General features: G+C 33.5%; 1 protein-coding gene across 15 annotated transcripts in view; it reads left to right on the top strand.

The window, feature by feature from the left end:
* The window catches only part of R3HDM1 (R3H domain containing 1), a 219,605-nt gene that overhangs the window by 92,145 nt on the left and 109,356 nt on the right, over nucleotides 1-18,104 (top strand). For 11 of the 15 annotated variants that reach the window (XM_057505643.1, XM_057505651.1, XM_057505650.1 and 8 more), the window contains 8 exons: nucleotides 15-56; nucleotides 507-596; nucleotides 4,638-4,752; nucleotides 5,803-5,881; nucleotides 13,119-13,178; nucleotides 13,262-13,402; nucleotides 16,948-17,056; nucleotides 17,147-17,242. In XM_057505643.1, the coding sequence (XP_057361626.1) occupies nucleotides 15-56; nucleotides 507-596; nucleotides 4,638-4,752; nucleotides 5,803-5,881; nucleotides 13,119-13,178; nucleotides 13,262-13,402; nucleotides 16,948-17,056; nucleotides 17,147-17,242 (732 nt within the window). Of the gene's footprint in view, nucleotides 1-14; nucleotides 57-506; nucleotides 597-4,634; nucleotides 4,753-5,802; nucleotides 5,882-13,118; nucleotides 13,179-13,261; nucleotides 13,403-16,947; nucleotides 17,057-17,146; nucleotides 17,243-18,104 lie in introns of those variants that run through there. The other 4 variants (XM_036886607.2, XM_057505649.1, XM_057505646.1 and 1 more) reach the window with 3 other exon arrangements.

Below are 18,104 nucleotides of genomic sequence, written 5' to 3'. Positions count from 1 at the left end.
TCTTGTGTATTCAGCGGCCATTGCAGTCATTTGGACAGACAGGAAAAAGGTCTAAGGTATAGTAAATATTTTGTGCTGGCATGCCAAGGGCCTTCCTTCATGCTTGATGAATCCTTGTTTTCATATAGCGCTGCATTCGGTTTAGTTTTGTCATATTTTGTTTGGAGCAGAAAGCTTATTTTGTTTTATTTGGGGTTTTTGTTTTGCCTACTTGCTTTTGTGCACTGCTTTTATATCCTTAATGGTTCTTTGCAGAGAAAATGGCTTTCTCACCATTCTTTGGTTTTGAAATTGGAATTTTTCCCACTCCTGCTATTGCTATAATTTTCAAAACTGCAATTGTTTGCTTTCCCTGTTAGTGAAGGGTTGTAGTGGCATTTAATGATATATGTAACTTGTGCATTTCACCTTTGAACATGGCAGAAACTATTAAGAAACTGTAGGGGGCTTTTGGATATGCCCAAGACTTGTGAAATGTAGTGTTAATTTTAAATACTTTTCTTTAGTCAAGCTCAAAGTTAAAGCTAGTTCGGAGCCTTGCAGTGTGTGAAGAATCTCCACCACCCCCTACAGCAGAGCTATCACAGGAGAACCAGGTAAAAAGCAAAATCAAAACAAAACAAAAAATGTTATTTAAAGACATGGTGGAATGAATAATCTGCCTCCTAGAGAATATTTTTTCATAAGGTTAAATAAAAGTTGTATGTGCACGTGTGTGTTACGTGTGTTTGTTTTATTTTTACGGAGTGAAACTGATTTGGGAATACTTGTCACTGAGATACTGATGAAAAGTTGGAAGAACGTTGTTACTTCAATTTAAGACTTAGTGCAATGGTTTCTCTCTGGAAAAATTTAGGTCATATAATTAATTCTGAATATGGATTTAAGGGAGTTATAAGTTGTTATTGAAAAGCTATGGAATATTAACGAGCACTTGCAGTGAATGTAATTGTGATGCAATTTGCCTTCTTGATTTTAGCTTTTAGAAATTTGTCAGGTACTTACCCGTTGTGTTGGAAGAGGAAACTATCGAAGACTGGGACTTGATACATTATTTTACTTGACCTGAATGCATGGTGAAGCCACTTTTCATGTTTGATTGGCTCAAATAGTGGTTTGATATTTCTGATTCCTCTTATGTCTATGCTCGTAAATACAGAACTGAGTTTCAAGCAAACAGTTCAGTTTGCCTTTTCTATTCTTTTTAATACTATGACTTTTACTTTTCTGTTAATCTCAGCTATGGATTGATTTTTGTCTTATGTTACATTTGGACATTTATACATAAATGTGGACCCTCTGCCAATGTGTATCAGTGTGAAACTCTGACTGTTACAGCTTGTTCTACTTTTTAAGAGTTTGAGCAAGCCAAATCCCCTTATATCCCAGTGTTCTGTTCCAAAGAATCAAGGCAACTTTTTGGTTATTTAATTAACAAGACATGACTGAAGAAAAAAAAAGACAGGTTCTACTTTTTTTTTTAATAAACACCAGCTGTACATTTGTTGATTCAAGCAAAGAATTGAATCAAGAGTTTGCCTTCATTTAGATGATGCCCTCAAAAGCCTACTATAGTTACTGAAAATGGTTGTCACATATTTTGAGTATGTTGTTTTTTTAAAGCACTAATACCTCTTCTCTTTCCAAAATGCAAGAAAAGGAAGGCTTTTTCAATAGATTTTTTATTGTGAATGAAAAATACTTTAAAAATTACAGTTTGCTTTGAAATTTGTCAAGCATCAGAAACTTAGTTTTCAAACTCTGTGATTTTTAATTAAAATTTAACTATATAGATACAAGACAGCTGTATGTATTCATTCTGTAAACTATATAGTTCCATGATAAAATAACACACTTTCTAGCAAAAGACAGAAATGCAGTGAAAATATTTTATTAGGAACTATTAGGTAGAGAACATTTCCAAACATTAACCTTTGGCTTTTGCCTGGCTGTTGATATGTCCGAAGAGTTATGATGAAAAAAAAACTTTGAAAAAAATAACTCAGTAAAAATTGTTTTTGAAGTAGCAATTTTTAAAAGTTATTTTGTACAAATCAGAGTAAAGAATACACCTGTTCAGGGTAGAACAGTGGGAAGTGTAATGTTTTCTGAAAATTAGTTTCTTCTGTTGACAAAATATTATACCACCTTAGCCTCATGGAATAATTAGCCCAAGGAGACTGAAGAAATGGCAAGGATCAGGCATTCATAAAAATGTTAATCCAGAAAAAAGTGCATTCTTTTTAAGAAAAACTGTACAATGATCTTTGGTTTTATTCAGTACATTTTACCTTACCTTACCTGAAAAACACTGGGGGAAAAATTCTTACAGTACTACTTAAATTTGCCTAGTGAAAATTTATATGAGAAGAAAATTAATGTCAAGGGTATGTGCTGTATATTCATGTATATATTACTGATTCACAGATGATTTTTGTGTTTACAATTCAAAAAGCTAAGTAGTTATATTGTATGAATAATTAATACTTAAACTAGAATTCAGTTATTCCGCTTAATGCATTCTTTCTCTTGGATACAATAAATTTTTTTTCTTTTTGGGTAATAACCCACTATTATTCTCTGAACAAAACATACTCCTTTTAGTAGAAAGTCTTTTCACAAACTTTGAGTTAACTAAATTGCACCTCACTGAGAATTGAAAAATAAATGATTTCTTAAGCTCTTTGCTGGTGTCTAATATTTGATGGTAGAGACACTTTCCAACTATTAATGCTTGCTTCAGAATGTAATCTTTGAGAAACTAATCTGGAATAAAATTCGTTATTGAAAAGGTTGAGAGACAATTAAGAGAGAGAAGTCACTGTGTCTGCTGAGCGCTTATGAGAGGGAAGTGACCTCAATAACAGATATCAATGACAAAGTGAAAAGTAAAGGAATTACAGCTTCCTATGAGGATGTTGCTATCATTCCAGCTATTTATAGTCCTAGAGAAGTTGATGTATAAAGACTTCAGCATTTAAAATACCTTGTTTATTTGCTACGGAAAACAAGGCCTCAGTGCCATTTGAAAACAAGGCCTTAGTATATTAAGCCTACTAGACTTTTAAATACAGTCCATATTGATAAAATTGTTTAATGTCTGTAATTAAATGCATGGCTTTGGAAGGACAGTTTAGAAATGAAATCTCATAGTCATTGGAAGTGCCTTTTAGTGAAGGTCTACATGAGAAATATTTTCTTCCAACTTGGATTGCATAGATTATCCTTGAGTAACAGGAACAGAAGCTGTAAGTACAGAAGACGTCTAAATACTCTACTTTCAAAAAGTTCTGAGATTCATTTTTAAATATCTATTTTATAGTTAATGAAAAGAAGGAAAGTAGATTAGAAAATGAGTCATAATGAGAAAAATGACTTACTGGTTGATGAATCTATGAAGTTGATTAATATATAAAGTTTGATAGGCAAGACAAAAAGTAGGGCATGAATCAGGTAAGTGTTCACCATTTTAGTGAAAATTACCAGTGCACAGCTTTTGCCCTATTTTCTGAGCACAAATTTAACTGAGATGTAATGGGAAGCAGAATTGAAAAGAGAGGGAAATAGCAGTCAGCTACCCTAGAAGAAAAAATAAACATTTGATCCAAAATTCTGCTGTTAGTTTGAAAAAAGTTATGTGGGGGGAAATAGTTTAATAGAAATCTTGGTGACTGTAGTTTAAGAGTCCTGAAATTTATAGTCCCTTCAATATTGACATACCTACTACCACTAACAGTCATCACCCAGAAAGGATAAGTATGTTTTTCATCACTAAAGAGTAACAGTCATTTAGTCTACAAGTATGCTACACCTTTATCTTTAGTAGAAAAGGTCTGGAAGTCACTCTGCCTTTCTTTATAGCTGCCTGAATGAACAGAGCTATGTGATTTTTACCTTTTTAGGTTATGTGAATTATTCAAATTCTCTGGTTTCTGAAATTACACATAATAACATTTTTTTAAATGAAATGTTAAATTGGTTCTCCTTTTCTATTTTATACAATATGGTTATGTCACAATTAAATGTTACATATCTGGAAGGAAAACAATCTTGTTTGAAACTGTTGTAAAACAACTTTGTAGTGATTGAAGGAGGAACAGTGATGTATGTCAGAAGTAGGAAATAACGTCATGTGGATTTGGTTTTGGAAAATTTGTACTTACATATATATGTGTCAAGAGAATGAAGGAATCTGAGATTATAATGGATACTCCATAAACTATTTTTTATTAAGTATTGACACTCATACATTTCTTTACTCATGGTTGATGATAATTATCATGCTTTTGCTTGGCTTGGCATCTCCACAATAAACAAGACCTTGGTTCTGGTCCTCTAGGGGTTTTACAAGTAGATACATTTAAACTGTAATAGAAAACATTTAGTTTTTCAAATAATTTTGAGTATATGTTTCAATATGTTCAACTCAAACATTAATTTTAACATTTTCTTTCAAGACTTTGATAAAAGTGATTAAAATGTTAAGTTGTATTCTAGTTTGAAGAATCTGATCAGATAAAACAGTCTTTTTGTCTTTTCCTCTGTACAATTTTGTGTGACTCAAAAAACCAAGTGTATGTTATTAAAACTGAGTCACTTTATATTTTCATTTATTAACTGATTTTGCTTTCCAACAGGAGAAAATTCAGATCCAGTTAACACAATCATTTGAAAAAGAGGAGAAGCCCTCAAAAGATGAAGCAGAAAAAGAAAAAGCCAGTGATAAGTTGCCTAGGAAAATGTTATCAAGAGGTTTGCAATTTATTTGTGTTCTTAACAGAATTTTAGTTTCACCTTTGGTGATTCTATCCTTTATCCCTTGAATAATTAATACAGCATATCTGTATTTAAAATAATACAGAACAGACTGAAGGGATGATACGGTATTTGCTCATCCAGGCAAAAAAGTCATAACACAATTCTGAACATCAGTAAGATACATCAACCAGAACAACATATGCCAGAGTCACTGAGGAAGATAACTGTTTTGATCTTGTATTGGTCTCTCATATTGAAATACCAGAATCACTATAATATGAATACTGATTCCACTAACAATATTATTACTCTTCAGTTTCTTATTATACAATGAGCTAATGCCAAAACATCCAGTATCCAGTAAGAATAGTCTTGGAAGCCAGAATATTTATATTTCATAGATGAGTTTTAAGTGACTTCACCATCATTTATCATTGCAAGTCAATAAAAGTGCTTTTCTAATTTATAAACCCAGTTACATTGACCAGTTTTATAAATGGCATAAGGATATTACATTTAAGAAGAAAAAATAAACATGAATATCTGAAAAACTACTGTAAAACAAGCCTCTAGTGATAGACCTGACCAAATCTAAGTCATTCTTTGAGAACTAAAATTCCTATCTGCCTCCAAATTATTTCCTCCACTTATATTCGTAACTGAACTAATTTGCCTTAAATGCTACAAATGTAGGTGATTATCTAAATCATTCTAATTTTTCACTTAAAGAGACATTTTTGACCATGATGGTGGTGAGTATGAAAGGATCTTTAAGGAATTCAGAGTAGATTAAGCTGCACATATAAGATAAATTTTTTAAGAATGTGCATGTACCTGCAGTTATATAAACACAAGTCATGCTCATTATGTAAGAATAGAAAATTTATGGTCATCTTAGTGCACCATAAATTCCCCTTTTCTACTCTGGCAATTTTCTTCAGTGTGGGGCATCTCATCTTATTTAAGATATGTGTCATGTGTAAAAGGGAAAAGGATTTGTTTTCAAACAACTTTATATTGGGTTTTTGTGTTGTTGTTTTTTAGATTCCAGTCAAGAATACACTGATTCAACTGGCATAGATCTACATGAATTTTTAGTAAATACATTAAAAAACAATCCCAGGTAAAAGTTAAATTTATAAGATTTACATTGCTTCTAGAGTACCATAATTTTGCTAAATACATATTTATTACTGAGTTAGAGTATTAGAATAAGATCGCAATATTATTGAAGTACACCAGAAGCATTTTAGTGTCTTATGGCTAAGGTGGTGTTGGTGTGTTATAAGCACGTGTATGAGTATTTTTTTGCATTATGCATGTCACCATGATATAAAAATAATTCATACTATGTAGGAATTTTGGGAAATGCAGAATCATCAAGATAATTTGACTCTTAATTAAGATAGGTAATAATAAATCATGAAAAAAAATACAGCTCATGATAATACACTCAACCAAATAAGAATTTAGTATTCGTAATGAGTTTTCGAACTTAAATGCAGAGTTTTTATTTCTTCTTGCTTATAAACCTTCAACCCAAAGATTTCTAAGGTACTTATATAAGTCATTACTTTAACTAGTTGTGTAATCCTTTGTTTTGCCAGGGTACTCAATGAGTAGGCTTTAACTTTCTGGCAGGTATCAACTCTGTTGTGGCATTCTCCCCACAGAAAGGCTTACCTACAAAATCTCTGACCAAGACATTCATGGGATAGAAGAGTCCAAGGTTAAAAACCTCTCTTCTAGTTTCAAGAGTAGTAGTTAGTTAACATACATTAACATAAAAATAAAGTTTCATCGGGTATGTGCACATGGAAGAAAACATGAACAATTTTGTAGTCTCTGAGACTTATGCTTTAAGATAACCTTTATTTTCATTTGGGAATTGTTTTATTCAGTACCACCTTGATTTTGTTTAACATTTAACATAAACTTCAGAAGGAAAACCACCAAAATGAAAAGTGGTCTCCTTGTAATAGGGGCTGAAGGAGTATAGTATGGAATAAGGAAGAAGGTAGACAAATCCACATGACTTATTTTTTCCTCAGTTCAAATTTATTCCACAGTGGTCCCAGTAGAACAATAGGTTTATTAAACCAGTGAACAGGCATTTATTGAGCATCTGCCATTTGCCAAGCATTGTGCTAAAAGCATTGTAGATAGAAAGATGAACATGATATAATCTCTAACCCTAAAGTATCCCTATCTCTGAGGTAAAAAAAAAAAAAATGCATAACTAATATAGATATTGTAAGTTTTTCAAGGTGCTGTAAAAACACTGGGAGGGGGCCCCAAGGCTTCACTGAGAAGATAATGTCTGAATGGAGTCTTGAATGCAGTGATTTAAGAGCAAACTGTCCTTACAGAGAAGCATGAGAAAGGAATTTGAGATAGAGATAAGAGCACTGCCAAGGCACAGTAGTAGTAGAGGAAGTGTTAGATCCAAGGGAAGACAAGATTGTACATCCTAGTAACAGCAGGGAGGCATGTGGCAAGTGATGCTAGAAAGTGATGGGGAAATGTGTTGGTGAGATGAAGTCAGATTATACATAATTGCTGGTGGGAATGTAAATTAGTTCAACCATTGTGGAAAGCAGTATGGAGGTTCCTCAAAATGCTCAAAATAGAAATACCATTTCACCCAGGAATTCCACTTCTAGGAATTTACCCTAAGAATGCAGCAGCCCAGTTTGAAAAAGACAGATGCACCCCTATGCTTACTGCAGCACTATTTACAATAGCCAAGAAATGGAAGCAACCTAAGTGTCCATCAGTAAATGAATGGATAAAGAAGAGGTGGTACATATACACAATGGAATATTATTCAGCCATAAGAAGAAAATAAATCCTACCATTTGCAACAACATGGATGGAGCTAGAGGGTATTATGCTCAGTGAAATAAGCCAGGCGGAGAAAGACAAGTACCAAATGATTTCACTCATCTGTGGAGTGTAAGAACAAAGGAAAACTGAAGGAACAAAACAGCAGCAGAATCACAGAACCCAAGAAAGGACTCACAGTTACCAAAGGGAAAGGGACTGGGGAGGATGGGTGGGAAGGGAGGGATAAGGGCAGGGAAAAAGAAAGGGGGCATTACGATTAGCATGTATAGTGTTGTGGGAGGGTACAGGGAGGGCTGTGCAACACAGAGAAGACAGGTGGTAATTATACAGCATCTTGCTACGCTGATAGACAGTGACTGTAGTGGGGTGTGTAGGGGGGACTTGGTGAGGGGGGAGCCTGGTAAACATGGTGTTCTTCATGTAATTGTAGATTAATGAGAGCAAAAATAAGTAAATAAATAAATAAAAATAAAAGAAGATTATACCTAATTGTCTCAATCTAGGATAGTACCAACACTCTGGAGTGGTGAGCTACTGAGAAGGCAGGGATGCTAAAAAAATCTGTAAGACAGTCACAAACAATGAAAAATAGTCTTGATTGAAATGCCAATAGTGCACAATTTGAGGAAGTACTGAGTATGGCATGGTAAGTTGAGGAGTCATTAGAGGATTTGCATTTTAGAAAGGTTCCTTTGGGGGTGAGGGGCCAAGACCATAAAGAAGCAAGGAATGTGGATAAGAGACTATAAGAGAGGAAAACACACATTTGAAAGTTATTTAGGACCTATCATGGCAGGACCTGGTGATCATTTGGATGTGGAATGGTAGAGTAGAACAGAATAGCTACTAGGTTTCTGGCTGGGCTGAGCATTCCCATAACTGAGAAAGTAAATATGGGGCAAGCTGAATGGAATAGGGAACGTTCTGTTACAAGTACAGTTTGAAGTGCATAATGGAAAGCCAAGAGGTAAGGACTGAGCAGTAAAAAGGCTTTGGTTTTCAAGTAAATGAGCCCAGCTAGAGTTAGATATTCAGGAGTTACCAGCTGGGGTGAAGCTTGCTATGGATGAGTTTGCCCACAGAGGTGAAATAATTGACGAAAACAGGTTTCTATGGAACAATGAAGAAGAATCATGAGGACATTTTTCTTAGAAGTCAGCCAAGGTGGAACAATTTAATGGAAGGTAAAATAACAGAGCATGATAAAAATAGAAGTACCAAAAACGATCTATTTTATTGAGAAACTAGGAAGTTGTTGGCAATTTTAACAAGTTTCATTTGGGGTAGGATAATGGAAACCAGAACTCAGTGAGTTGAAAAATAAGGGGGAAGATCAAAAATACGTAGCTAATTTGAGTAAAGTAAGAAAGGATCCTAGAAAAGCAGAAATTTTCTTTCCTACACCATTGGTATAGACATCGATAAGAACAAAGATTAGAAATCTATTTTTATGCATTCTAAAATATTTTCCTATTGTGTGGTTCTCTGTTTTGCTCTACAAATGCGGACATCTTTAAGTTATCTTAAAGTGTACAGTTTAATGGTTTTTTAGTATATTCACAAATACATGCAACCATCTCTACAGTCAATTTTAGAACTTATCCCAAAAAGAAACCCTATACTCTAGCTATCACCCCTCCATGCCCTGAGTCATAATCCTGATTTATGTCTCTACAAAGTTCCCGTTTTTTGAACATCTCATATGAATGAAATCATATATAAGTAGTCTTTTGTAACTGGCTTCATTGATTTAGTGTACTATTTTCAGGGTTCATCCATGTGGTAGCATCTATCAGTACTTAATTCCTTTTCTGTGTATATGTTTTTATTTTAATAACTAGGTGAATAATTCATGTAATGGCTAATGTATAAATTATTACTAATGTCGCCGTGGATTATGAAGTTGTAGCTAATGTTAAGTTTTTGTGAGAAATAAGGGTGACTTAATTATTGGCTTAGGATTCTCTGAAAGACACAACTAATTGCCAGATATACATGGCACAAAATTAGTAATAAGTATGGTAAATTTCCCCTAACACTTTCAAAGTTGAATATTGCTCACAAAATTCTTCTAGATATTAAACAGATTTTTAGTGATACTAAAATATAATAAATTTCTTCAGATCATCGAATCTTTATCTTACTTTCATCCCAATAAATAAACTTAACTTCAGATGTTAAATTACAATGTATCTGGACCTGTTCACAGGAAATGTTTTCAGAGGCTACAATAACTAGTCATTCCTGAAGTAGAATCTAGAAACCTGAAGTTGTTCTTGATAGAGATTACACTTTGGTGAAATTCAAAATGTAGTAAAGAAGTATAGATAATACAGGGTAACTGTATTACATAACAATTAGAGGGGAGCAATTCCATGGCTTAATCCTGAGAATGGATATTTTAAAAGGAATTTATTTTGCTCTGGGGAACATCATGTAATTGTTCTTTGTTGGAAATCTTCCTAAATTACTTTTGTTGGAGGTAATGTCTAAGTAGCTCTTTGACCAAGGTCATATGGAACATTGGAAAGGGGATGGTCAGAAGGAAGCATTGTTTTCTGCTTTTTTATTTGCCACAACCTACATTTGTATACCAGCTACACTTAGTTTCTCTAACATTAGTTCTGGTACAGTGACTAGAACACTGATAACTAAAAGATTGTTGTCTCTTGATTTTGTTTAGTTAGTAGGTTATTCATCAGTTTGATTGAGATTATTTTTTAATTTAACAATAGAAAAGCATGTATTGGTTCCTTTTAAAGGTTATACCTTAATTCAGTAAGTGCCTACTTTTAGGTCCATTTGCTAAACCTTACTCCGTAAGAAAAGTTATTTGTGGATCTGTTAGTTTAAGTCCTAAATGCAGTGCTTCTATAAAGGATTATTAATTTTAACTGATGGCCATTACCAAAAAATCTAACCTTAATGATGGATTGCAGGAAGGTTGGACTAAGCTATAGTGGATAAATGACAGGAAGTGTAAATCTTAAAAATGTACTAGGAAAGTTATTGGCCTTAATTTTCTAGTAAGTTCTATTTTGTAATAACTAAAAGTTCAGTCACTAAGAAGGGGAACTTAGTTTAAATATTAAATGTTCCAGGTAACAATAGAAAATCCTCTGTAACCCATAGATCTACATATTAAAGGGAAGAAACAGCCAGAATTGGTTATCAGTGGATAGTGAAATTGTTAGATTTTTTTTTCTGTCATGGAGACAACAGAAATTTCTTTTCAATTGCAGTACATTCACAGTAGAATATTTCATATGTCCTAAGCTTGCTGGTTGAGCTCACAGAAACCCAATTTAAGTGTACTGTTTCATGAACATTGAAGAAATGTGCCTCAAAAAAGTCTGCCTTTTTTTTTTCCTCTACAACAAGTGTATATATCAGGAAAGTTACTAAAAATTACATTACCTCAGTACAAATAGACTCCAAAAGGCTAGGTGAAAAGGGGTCCTTACAGTTAATGTAAATTAGTCTATTTTGGGGGTTAAGCCTTGTGAAGAAAAATTCTCCATCCTCGCCTAAAAATTCAAAGGAAAAAAAACACTAAAAGACCTTCTGGATGAAATAATTTGGTTAATTTATTTCATGCAAATACATATGTTGAGCTCCTCTGTACAATCCAAATAAGTATATAATGATAATTGTGATAAATTGTATTAAAGAAAAGTGTGAAAAAAATGTAAGAAAGAGTGTAAGAAGCTGTTCTAGGCAGAGTAAAACAACATATTCAAAGAACCTGAGAAAGGAAGGAGCTTGGCAAGTACAGAGATAAACCAAAGTGATAAGAGTTTTGTAAGGAGCAGGAGATGAGGTTAAAGAGGTAGGTGAAGACCAGATCATTGCTGCCTTGTAGGCCACATTACTGATGTTAAGTTCAAAACTTATGGACAGTGGGAAACCTGTGATAAATACTTAACCAGGGCAATGACATGTGGTCACACTTGTGATTTTAGAAAATCATTTTGGATGCTCTAGGTAGAATAGATTAGGAGTGAACAAGGGATGATACAGAGAGAAGACATTGTAGTAGTCAAGCCAGAGATCCTGATTGCTAAGGTCCAGGCTATTGGCAGGGGAAATAGAGGAAAAATAGATAGAAGATAGGTAAAATTTGCAGTATTAATTAACTGCATAGGAGGATTGGAAAAAAGATTCTAACAAACCAGAATGCTTTTACTATAATCTGCATGCCATTTACTGAGAAAGGGAATACTAAAGGAGAACCAGATTTGGGGGCAAAATTGAATGTTGCTAGAATTTGTGTAAAAATGTAATCCTGTTTTCAGTTCTGGATTTGAAATGTTTTTCTCTTGACTTTTAAACTAATATTAAAATTACATATATATATGCTCAAAAAACGCTCAGTTTTGTGAGGTTTCTTTTGCAATATAGAGGGACGATAAAACTCAGGGTTGATGTGTAGATTTTCAGGTGACTAAGCAGAGGGCATTGTCTTCCTCTTAGAATTTGAGAGCAAACCTACCCTATATCTATAGTGCTTATATGGGAGGGGAACATTAAACTCTTGGTCTAGTTTTCTCAATCTGTAAAATCTCAGGGACAGAAGTGGTCTGTAAAACTACCACTTCTAACTTTAAGATTCTCTGAGGTTTTTTTAATATTGTTTTGCTTCATTTCACATGCACTTGAAATTTCCATTGAACACAGGCATACTCTCTTGAGCCATGTTCTTGGTGTGTGAGCAAGGAGGTCCTTTGGGGAGCAGTGGCACCTTTAATTTGTTACAGCCTTTACAGCGTAAGTGCACTAAATAGGACCCAGTAATTTAAAGGAACACATGCAGGTACTCCCTAGAGTCCTTATTTATTTTATATTTTGGAGGCCTTAGTTCATTTTGATTTTTATGAGAAAAATTCCCAAACTCTTGAAAATATATAATAGCAATTTACAGAATGACTTGAAAAGGCTTCTCCTTCTGAGTTAGTAATGTACTTCCTATTTCTCTGCAAATTACCCTTCTACATACTGGCACTGGATTCCCATAGGAGTGTTCCTGTTGTTACTGGCAATGCACGTTCTTTAAAGTACTGTTTCTGTGGAGTTCAGCATGATTGCAAAGTCAAGAATCTAAGAAAAAGATTTGTTTTCCACTGCCTCAGCTCCATTAGGAAGCAAAGACTAGTATGCTCTTATTATCCATATATTTACAGAACAGACTCCAGTATAGTGATACTTAGTAGATCGGAATATATCTATTTTAAGAGTGACCACATGTTGACAATTGTTGAAGCTGGGTAATGGCTACACTGAGATTCAGTGCACTGTTCTCTCTACATTTCTGTATGTGTGAGATTTTTCATAGTAAAAAATTTAACTTAAAAAGTCATCTTTCATTCTTTTGAAACTACTTTTTAAAAGTATGTGAATATTTCTAGCATCCATCTTGACATAGCCCACAAAGGAATAAATTTTAGGTAAATTCAACGTTTATGATTATTTCAGTGTTAAGTTTTACATATAAGAGTCTTCATATTTTGTTTCAGGGACAGAATGATGCTGTTGAAATTGGAACAAGAAATTTTAGATTTCATTGGTAATAATGAGTAAGTCCTGACATTTAACAAGAAAACAAATTGTCATCACAGTTCTCCTTGACTTACTAAATTAGTTTTTCTCCTACTTCTAGGTCTCCACGTAAAAAATTCCCCCCAATGACATCATACCATAGGATGCTATTACACAGAGTAGCTGCTTACTTTGGATTAGACCACAATGTTGATCAGAGTGGCAAGTCTGTCATAGTAAATAAAACTAGCAATACAAGAATGTAAGTATCAAGAAGTACAGGTTTATGTTATATGAATGTAATGATACTTTCTCTTTCTACAGCACTTTTCATGTGAGGTTTTCTACATATTTTAGCAACCTAATTAGCTTCATAGTAAATGCATGTGATAGGACCAAAAAATACATTCAGCATACCAGACGCAAGATGCACCGGTCTAGACTGAAATAAGGCAAGTGAAATAATGATTGGTTGAAAAAAACAAAACAAAAAAACCTCAGAGGTTATAAATCAGTGGTGTCCAATAACCATTCCATTATTGATGTTTAAATTAATATAATTTAAATAGCTATGGCCAACCTTAGGCAAACTTGTTTAAAGAAAAAAGCAGATTTTAACACCTTCACATTCAGTCTGTCAGTATGCCATCTTTTCCACCTGTTTTTGCCCCTTTGTTTCCACAAATCTCAGGAGGGTAGGACTGTAGGTTAATGAAGTATTGTCCTTAAAGTTTCCCCCATCTGGGCTATGTATAATTTACTGAGGAAAATTTTTTAAAGAGTTAGGAGGAACCATTCACTTTGAAAAGTGATAGCTTTACACTATTGGTGAACTAGAAAGTGCTGGTGTTCCTGCCTATTTTTAAACCTAATCCTAAAGCAACTAGTTGAATAGAGCTAAAATTTATGCTTTTGTTGTGATCTGCCTAATCAAAAGAATTTTCTATATCAATTTCATATGTGGTGGCAGTGAATCTCTGGTAATGAGCAGCAGTCAACTTCAGTTGTCAAGTAATGCTTTTCAGTTCATTATTTGTCTCCCTTTCTTGAAGCTAGACTTATCTTAGGGTCTCAATCTGTGAACCGTTCAATTTCATGGTTATATTTAATTCACTGTGTCCATTCTGTTGTAATGGCCTTTTTCCTTACAGCTGCCATATTGTTTGCTGGAACTAAGTTGGTTTTTTTATAGTATTTGTATTTTACTTTAATATAGTATTTTCAGATAGTTTTTTGTCAGCTAAATAGGTATATTGGTGAAACTTAGTGTTTTTAAATAATTGTTCCTACAACTCCTGCAACTAAAATTAAATTAATGTAAGTAGACGTCTTTGAAAAGAATCCTATCTGTCCTTAAGGATTAAATTTTAAACTTCAAATGTGAACCTGATTAAATTTTGCTCTGCCTGTCCTTTAGTCTTTTTAAAATACCTTCATCAATTAGTCTTTTCCCATTAATTATATCATAGCTAAAGTAGGATAGTAACGATAAGATGATACAAGCTGCACTGAAGGTAAATGGAACTCTAATTTATTTAACCAGTACCTTTCAACATTACTCAGAGCTGCTGGATACCCAAACATGTACATTAGCAGGCATTTTGACTAACATTTCGACTGGTGACTCTCTAAGGTTTTCAATACAGTGTAACCTCAGTTATTTGAATGCCGTGAATGATGTCAGAAAGCCTCAGGGTTCTCTTTATCAAGGTATTCAAAAGTTAGCTAAACACGGATGTTTATGATGTGCTTAAATAAAGAATAGATGAATAGCATAATTAGACATTTCAGATATTGAAGTTACACTGTATTCTTATTTTTTATCTTCTGAAATACGAAGAAGGCTATAAATCAGAAAACCTTAGAGATCCTGCTCCACATTGAATAAAAACAAACTTACCTTTTCCTCATAGGCATATTACCCGCTCCAGCCTTGAACCAGTGGTGTTGTGGATGTCAACAACCCAGTGCCCACTGGGGTGTCTCAATGGAGCGGGAAGTTGGCGATTGCAGGGCAGTAAATTCAGGCATCTATGAAAGAAAGAGGTAAGACAGTCTTAAGGTTAGCTAAAAAGCCTGCCAATGCTATTTGGTGTGGGAATCCAGCTGCTCTTAGAAAAGTTGCCAGGCCCTTGATTAAACCTTTGGTTCACTTTGGGATAGCAGTCTTGCACCCAAGTACAGTCCTCTTGGGGGGAAAAAATGTGACTTTGAACAGCTACAAAAATAGTTGGTATAAGTAAATGGGGCAGCTATGTGACAGAAATAACAACATACACTGGCAATGTCACAACTAATAGGCAATCTTTAAAATTTGTAAAGAAAGCAGTCCTACCAGTATGGTCATGAGACTGTTTTTACTCTTTATCTTTTGCTTTAGTTCTGTATTTAATTTTATGTGAAGATCTGCTTTCTGTTTCAGTTACCTTAAATATATTTTTAAATAGAGATTTTTCAGCTTAGATGGTTCTCATCCTAAATCTTCTTTTACAAAATTTGACAGGAGATAGATAAGAGTACCTCATTAAATATTCACTAGGTTAAAATAAATATTCACAAGTGTTACTTGAGTATTATATATAATGAAAAATCTAGTCAAGTTTCCTGAAAATCATTTGGACTTAGTTTAGAAATTTATGTAGTGTAGTCACAATATATTATGTGGCAATATAATGTACAATTAAACTATAAAAACTTGTGAGTTCAGTTAGACTTCTGTGTAGCCTCCAATTATATTTTTATGTATCTCATATTTCAAAAGAGTAATTCCAGTTTTATAGTAGTAGGGCATTAAGTCGCAAGAGTGTTAAATGAAATAATTTATTGAAGCTGAGAATATATTTTAGAAAGTGAAATTTTACATAACTAATTTTCCAAGACCCCAGCCTTCTGTCTATCTTCTGGATCTTAGTAGAATTTGCAGCATTTCCATAGAGGAAAGACTGGTCAGCCATAAAACATATTGTTACAGTTTCATAAATCATTACTTTAGTTTACAGTGTTAACTTCCCAAAAAAAAGCATCTCTCCTTTCTAACCTATTTTAATAAATGAAACAAAGATGTACCCTGCTGTAATTAAGTTTTCTTGGTAACTAGTAGGTTGCAATTTAAAATAGTCTCTTAAATTTTAGTTAATTCAAACTCAAAATATGTCATTACTTTCAATCATGTAACACCAAATCAGCTAGTTTAGGTATATATCATAAGATTCACCTCCATACTTTTTTCCTTTGTCCCAGAATTTTTTCTTAAATTTGTAAGAAGCTATGCAAAGGGGCTATACAGGCTTTGAGTCTGATACCAGGGCTCTGACTATGGCATAGTTGTATATTTGCCCTTTGATGTTTCACCTTCGACAGATACTTAAGCTATTTGAAGGGGTTTTTTTCCAGTAACACTTACAATAATAAAAAGCTTCTGAGTGTTTACTCTTTTAAGTGCTACTCATCTATTAATTCATTTCATCTTCAGAATAACCCTATAAAGTAGGTATACTATAATTCCCATTTACAAATGAGAAAATGAGGGAATAGAAAGGTTAAGTAACTTGTGCAAGTCGTAAAGCAACTAAACTATGTAAAGCTGAAAATACTTGAACCAACTGTCCAGTTCCATAGTCCACAGCGTATTTCATACAGCCTTTTAATTATAACATGGAGTAGTTAATATTTTCTCATTAGACTGTTATGAGGAGTAAATGAGATGACACAATGAGTGGTAACTTTTATTGGTTATATAATGTTATATTTAACTTTTCTATAAATATTGTGTATTATCTTCTTTGTTCCCTTGGTTTGTTTTTTCAGACCTGATCAGAAATTTAATGAACATATTAAGGATGAGAAAGGTGAAGATTTTCAGAAACGATATATCCTCAAGAGAGATAACTCTAGCTTTGACAAAGATGATAACCAGGTAATATAGCACAGTTAGAGCATTTTTATAAATATGGGATTTATACCAGCAGATAATTTTCCCAAGAATTAATTGTTCTCTTTTCTTTAGATGAGAATACGTTTGAAAGATGACAGAAGAAGCAAATCTATAGAAGAAAGAGAAGAAGAGTACCAGAGAGCTAGAGACCGAATATTTTCCCAAGATGTATGTACTGACTTATGTATAGTCTGCATGTTAGAACATACGCTGATTACGTTGTATGGGCTCGCTCCTCCCTTAATCCATTAATCACATTTGTTTTAACCACTTTTGTACATATAAAGCCAGCTTTTAGAAGTACTGAGGTCTGTCTTACTCAGTGTTAATTTAGAAGTTATATAAATTTTGAAAAGTTGGAAACAGACTACAGAAGTGCTGTATTGGACTGAATATATAGTTTGTGTAATTTTTTTCTTCCAGACGCCTCACAGTCTTGAGATTTTTAGAACGTTAATCGTAGTCCACAAAATCATGTGCTCTAAATCCTACTTGTTAATGGACTTTTCTTAATAAATAACTTGTTTCTTCTTTTAAAGTAAAGTTAATTGATTTTTTAGGTTAATATTTGTTTTCTACTTTTATAAGTGATTATATGAAAGAGATATTTTAGTTGGCTATTTTGTACATATGTGTGAGAAGAAAATCAGTTTGGTTTTACCAATGTTGCAAAGCACATGTTCTGTGCAATACTAGGTACTATTCAAGGATATAAGTATGTTTGTAATTTTGTTAATACTTCAAAGATTGAAATTTCCTCTATATTAAAAAACAAGTAAATAACATTAAAATCTAGACTATCAGTTATGAGTTTATGATATTCAGCCAATCTTACTGAGCTATACTGGGCACTGGAGAACATATCCATGGACAGCTACAAAAACTTATCTCCTAAACAACCCTATATATGGTAGATAAGATCATTGTTTTTATTTTACAGATAAGGAAACTGAGGTGCCAGGGGGCCAAGTAAAATGGCCAAAGATCATACATCTAGAAATGCAGAGTGGGAATTTCAACCTAGGGCTGC

The sequence above is a fragment of the Manis pentadactyla genome, chromosome 8, assembly GCF_030020395.1.
Source record: "Manis pentadactyla isolate mManPen7 chromosome 8, mManPen7.hap1, whole genome shotgun sequence".
NCBI lineage: Eukaryota > Metazoa > Chordata > Mammalia > Pholidota > Manidae > Manis > Manis pentadactyla.
Note: the sequence above shows the minus strand (reverse complement) of the source record. Positions and strands in the feature narration are given on the sequence as shown.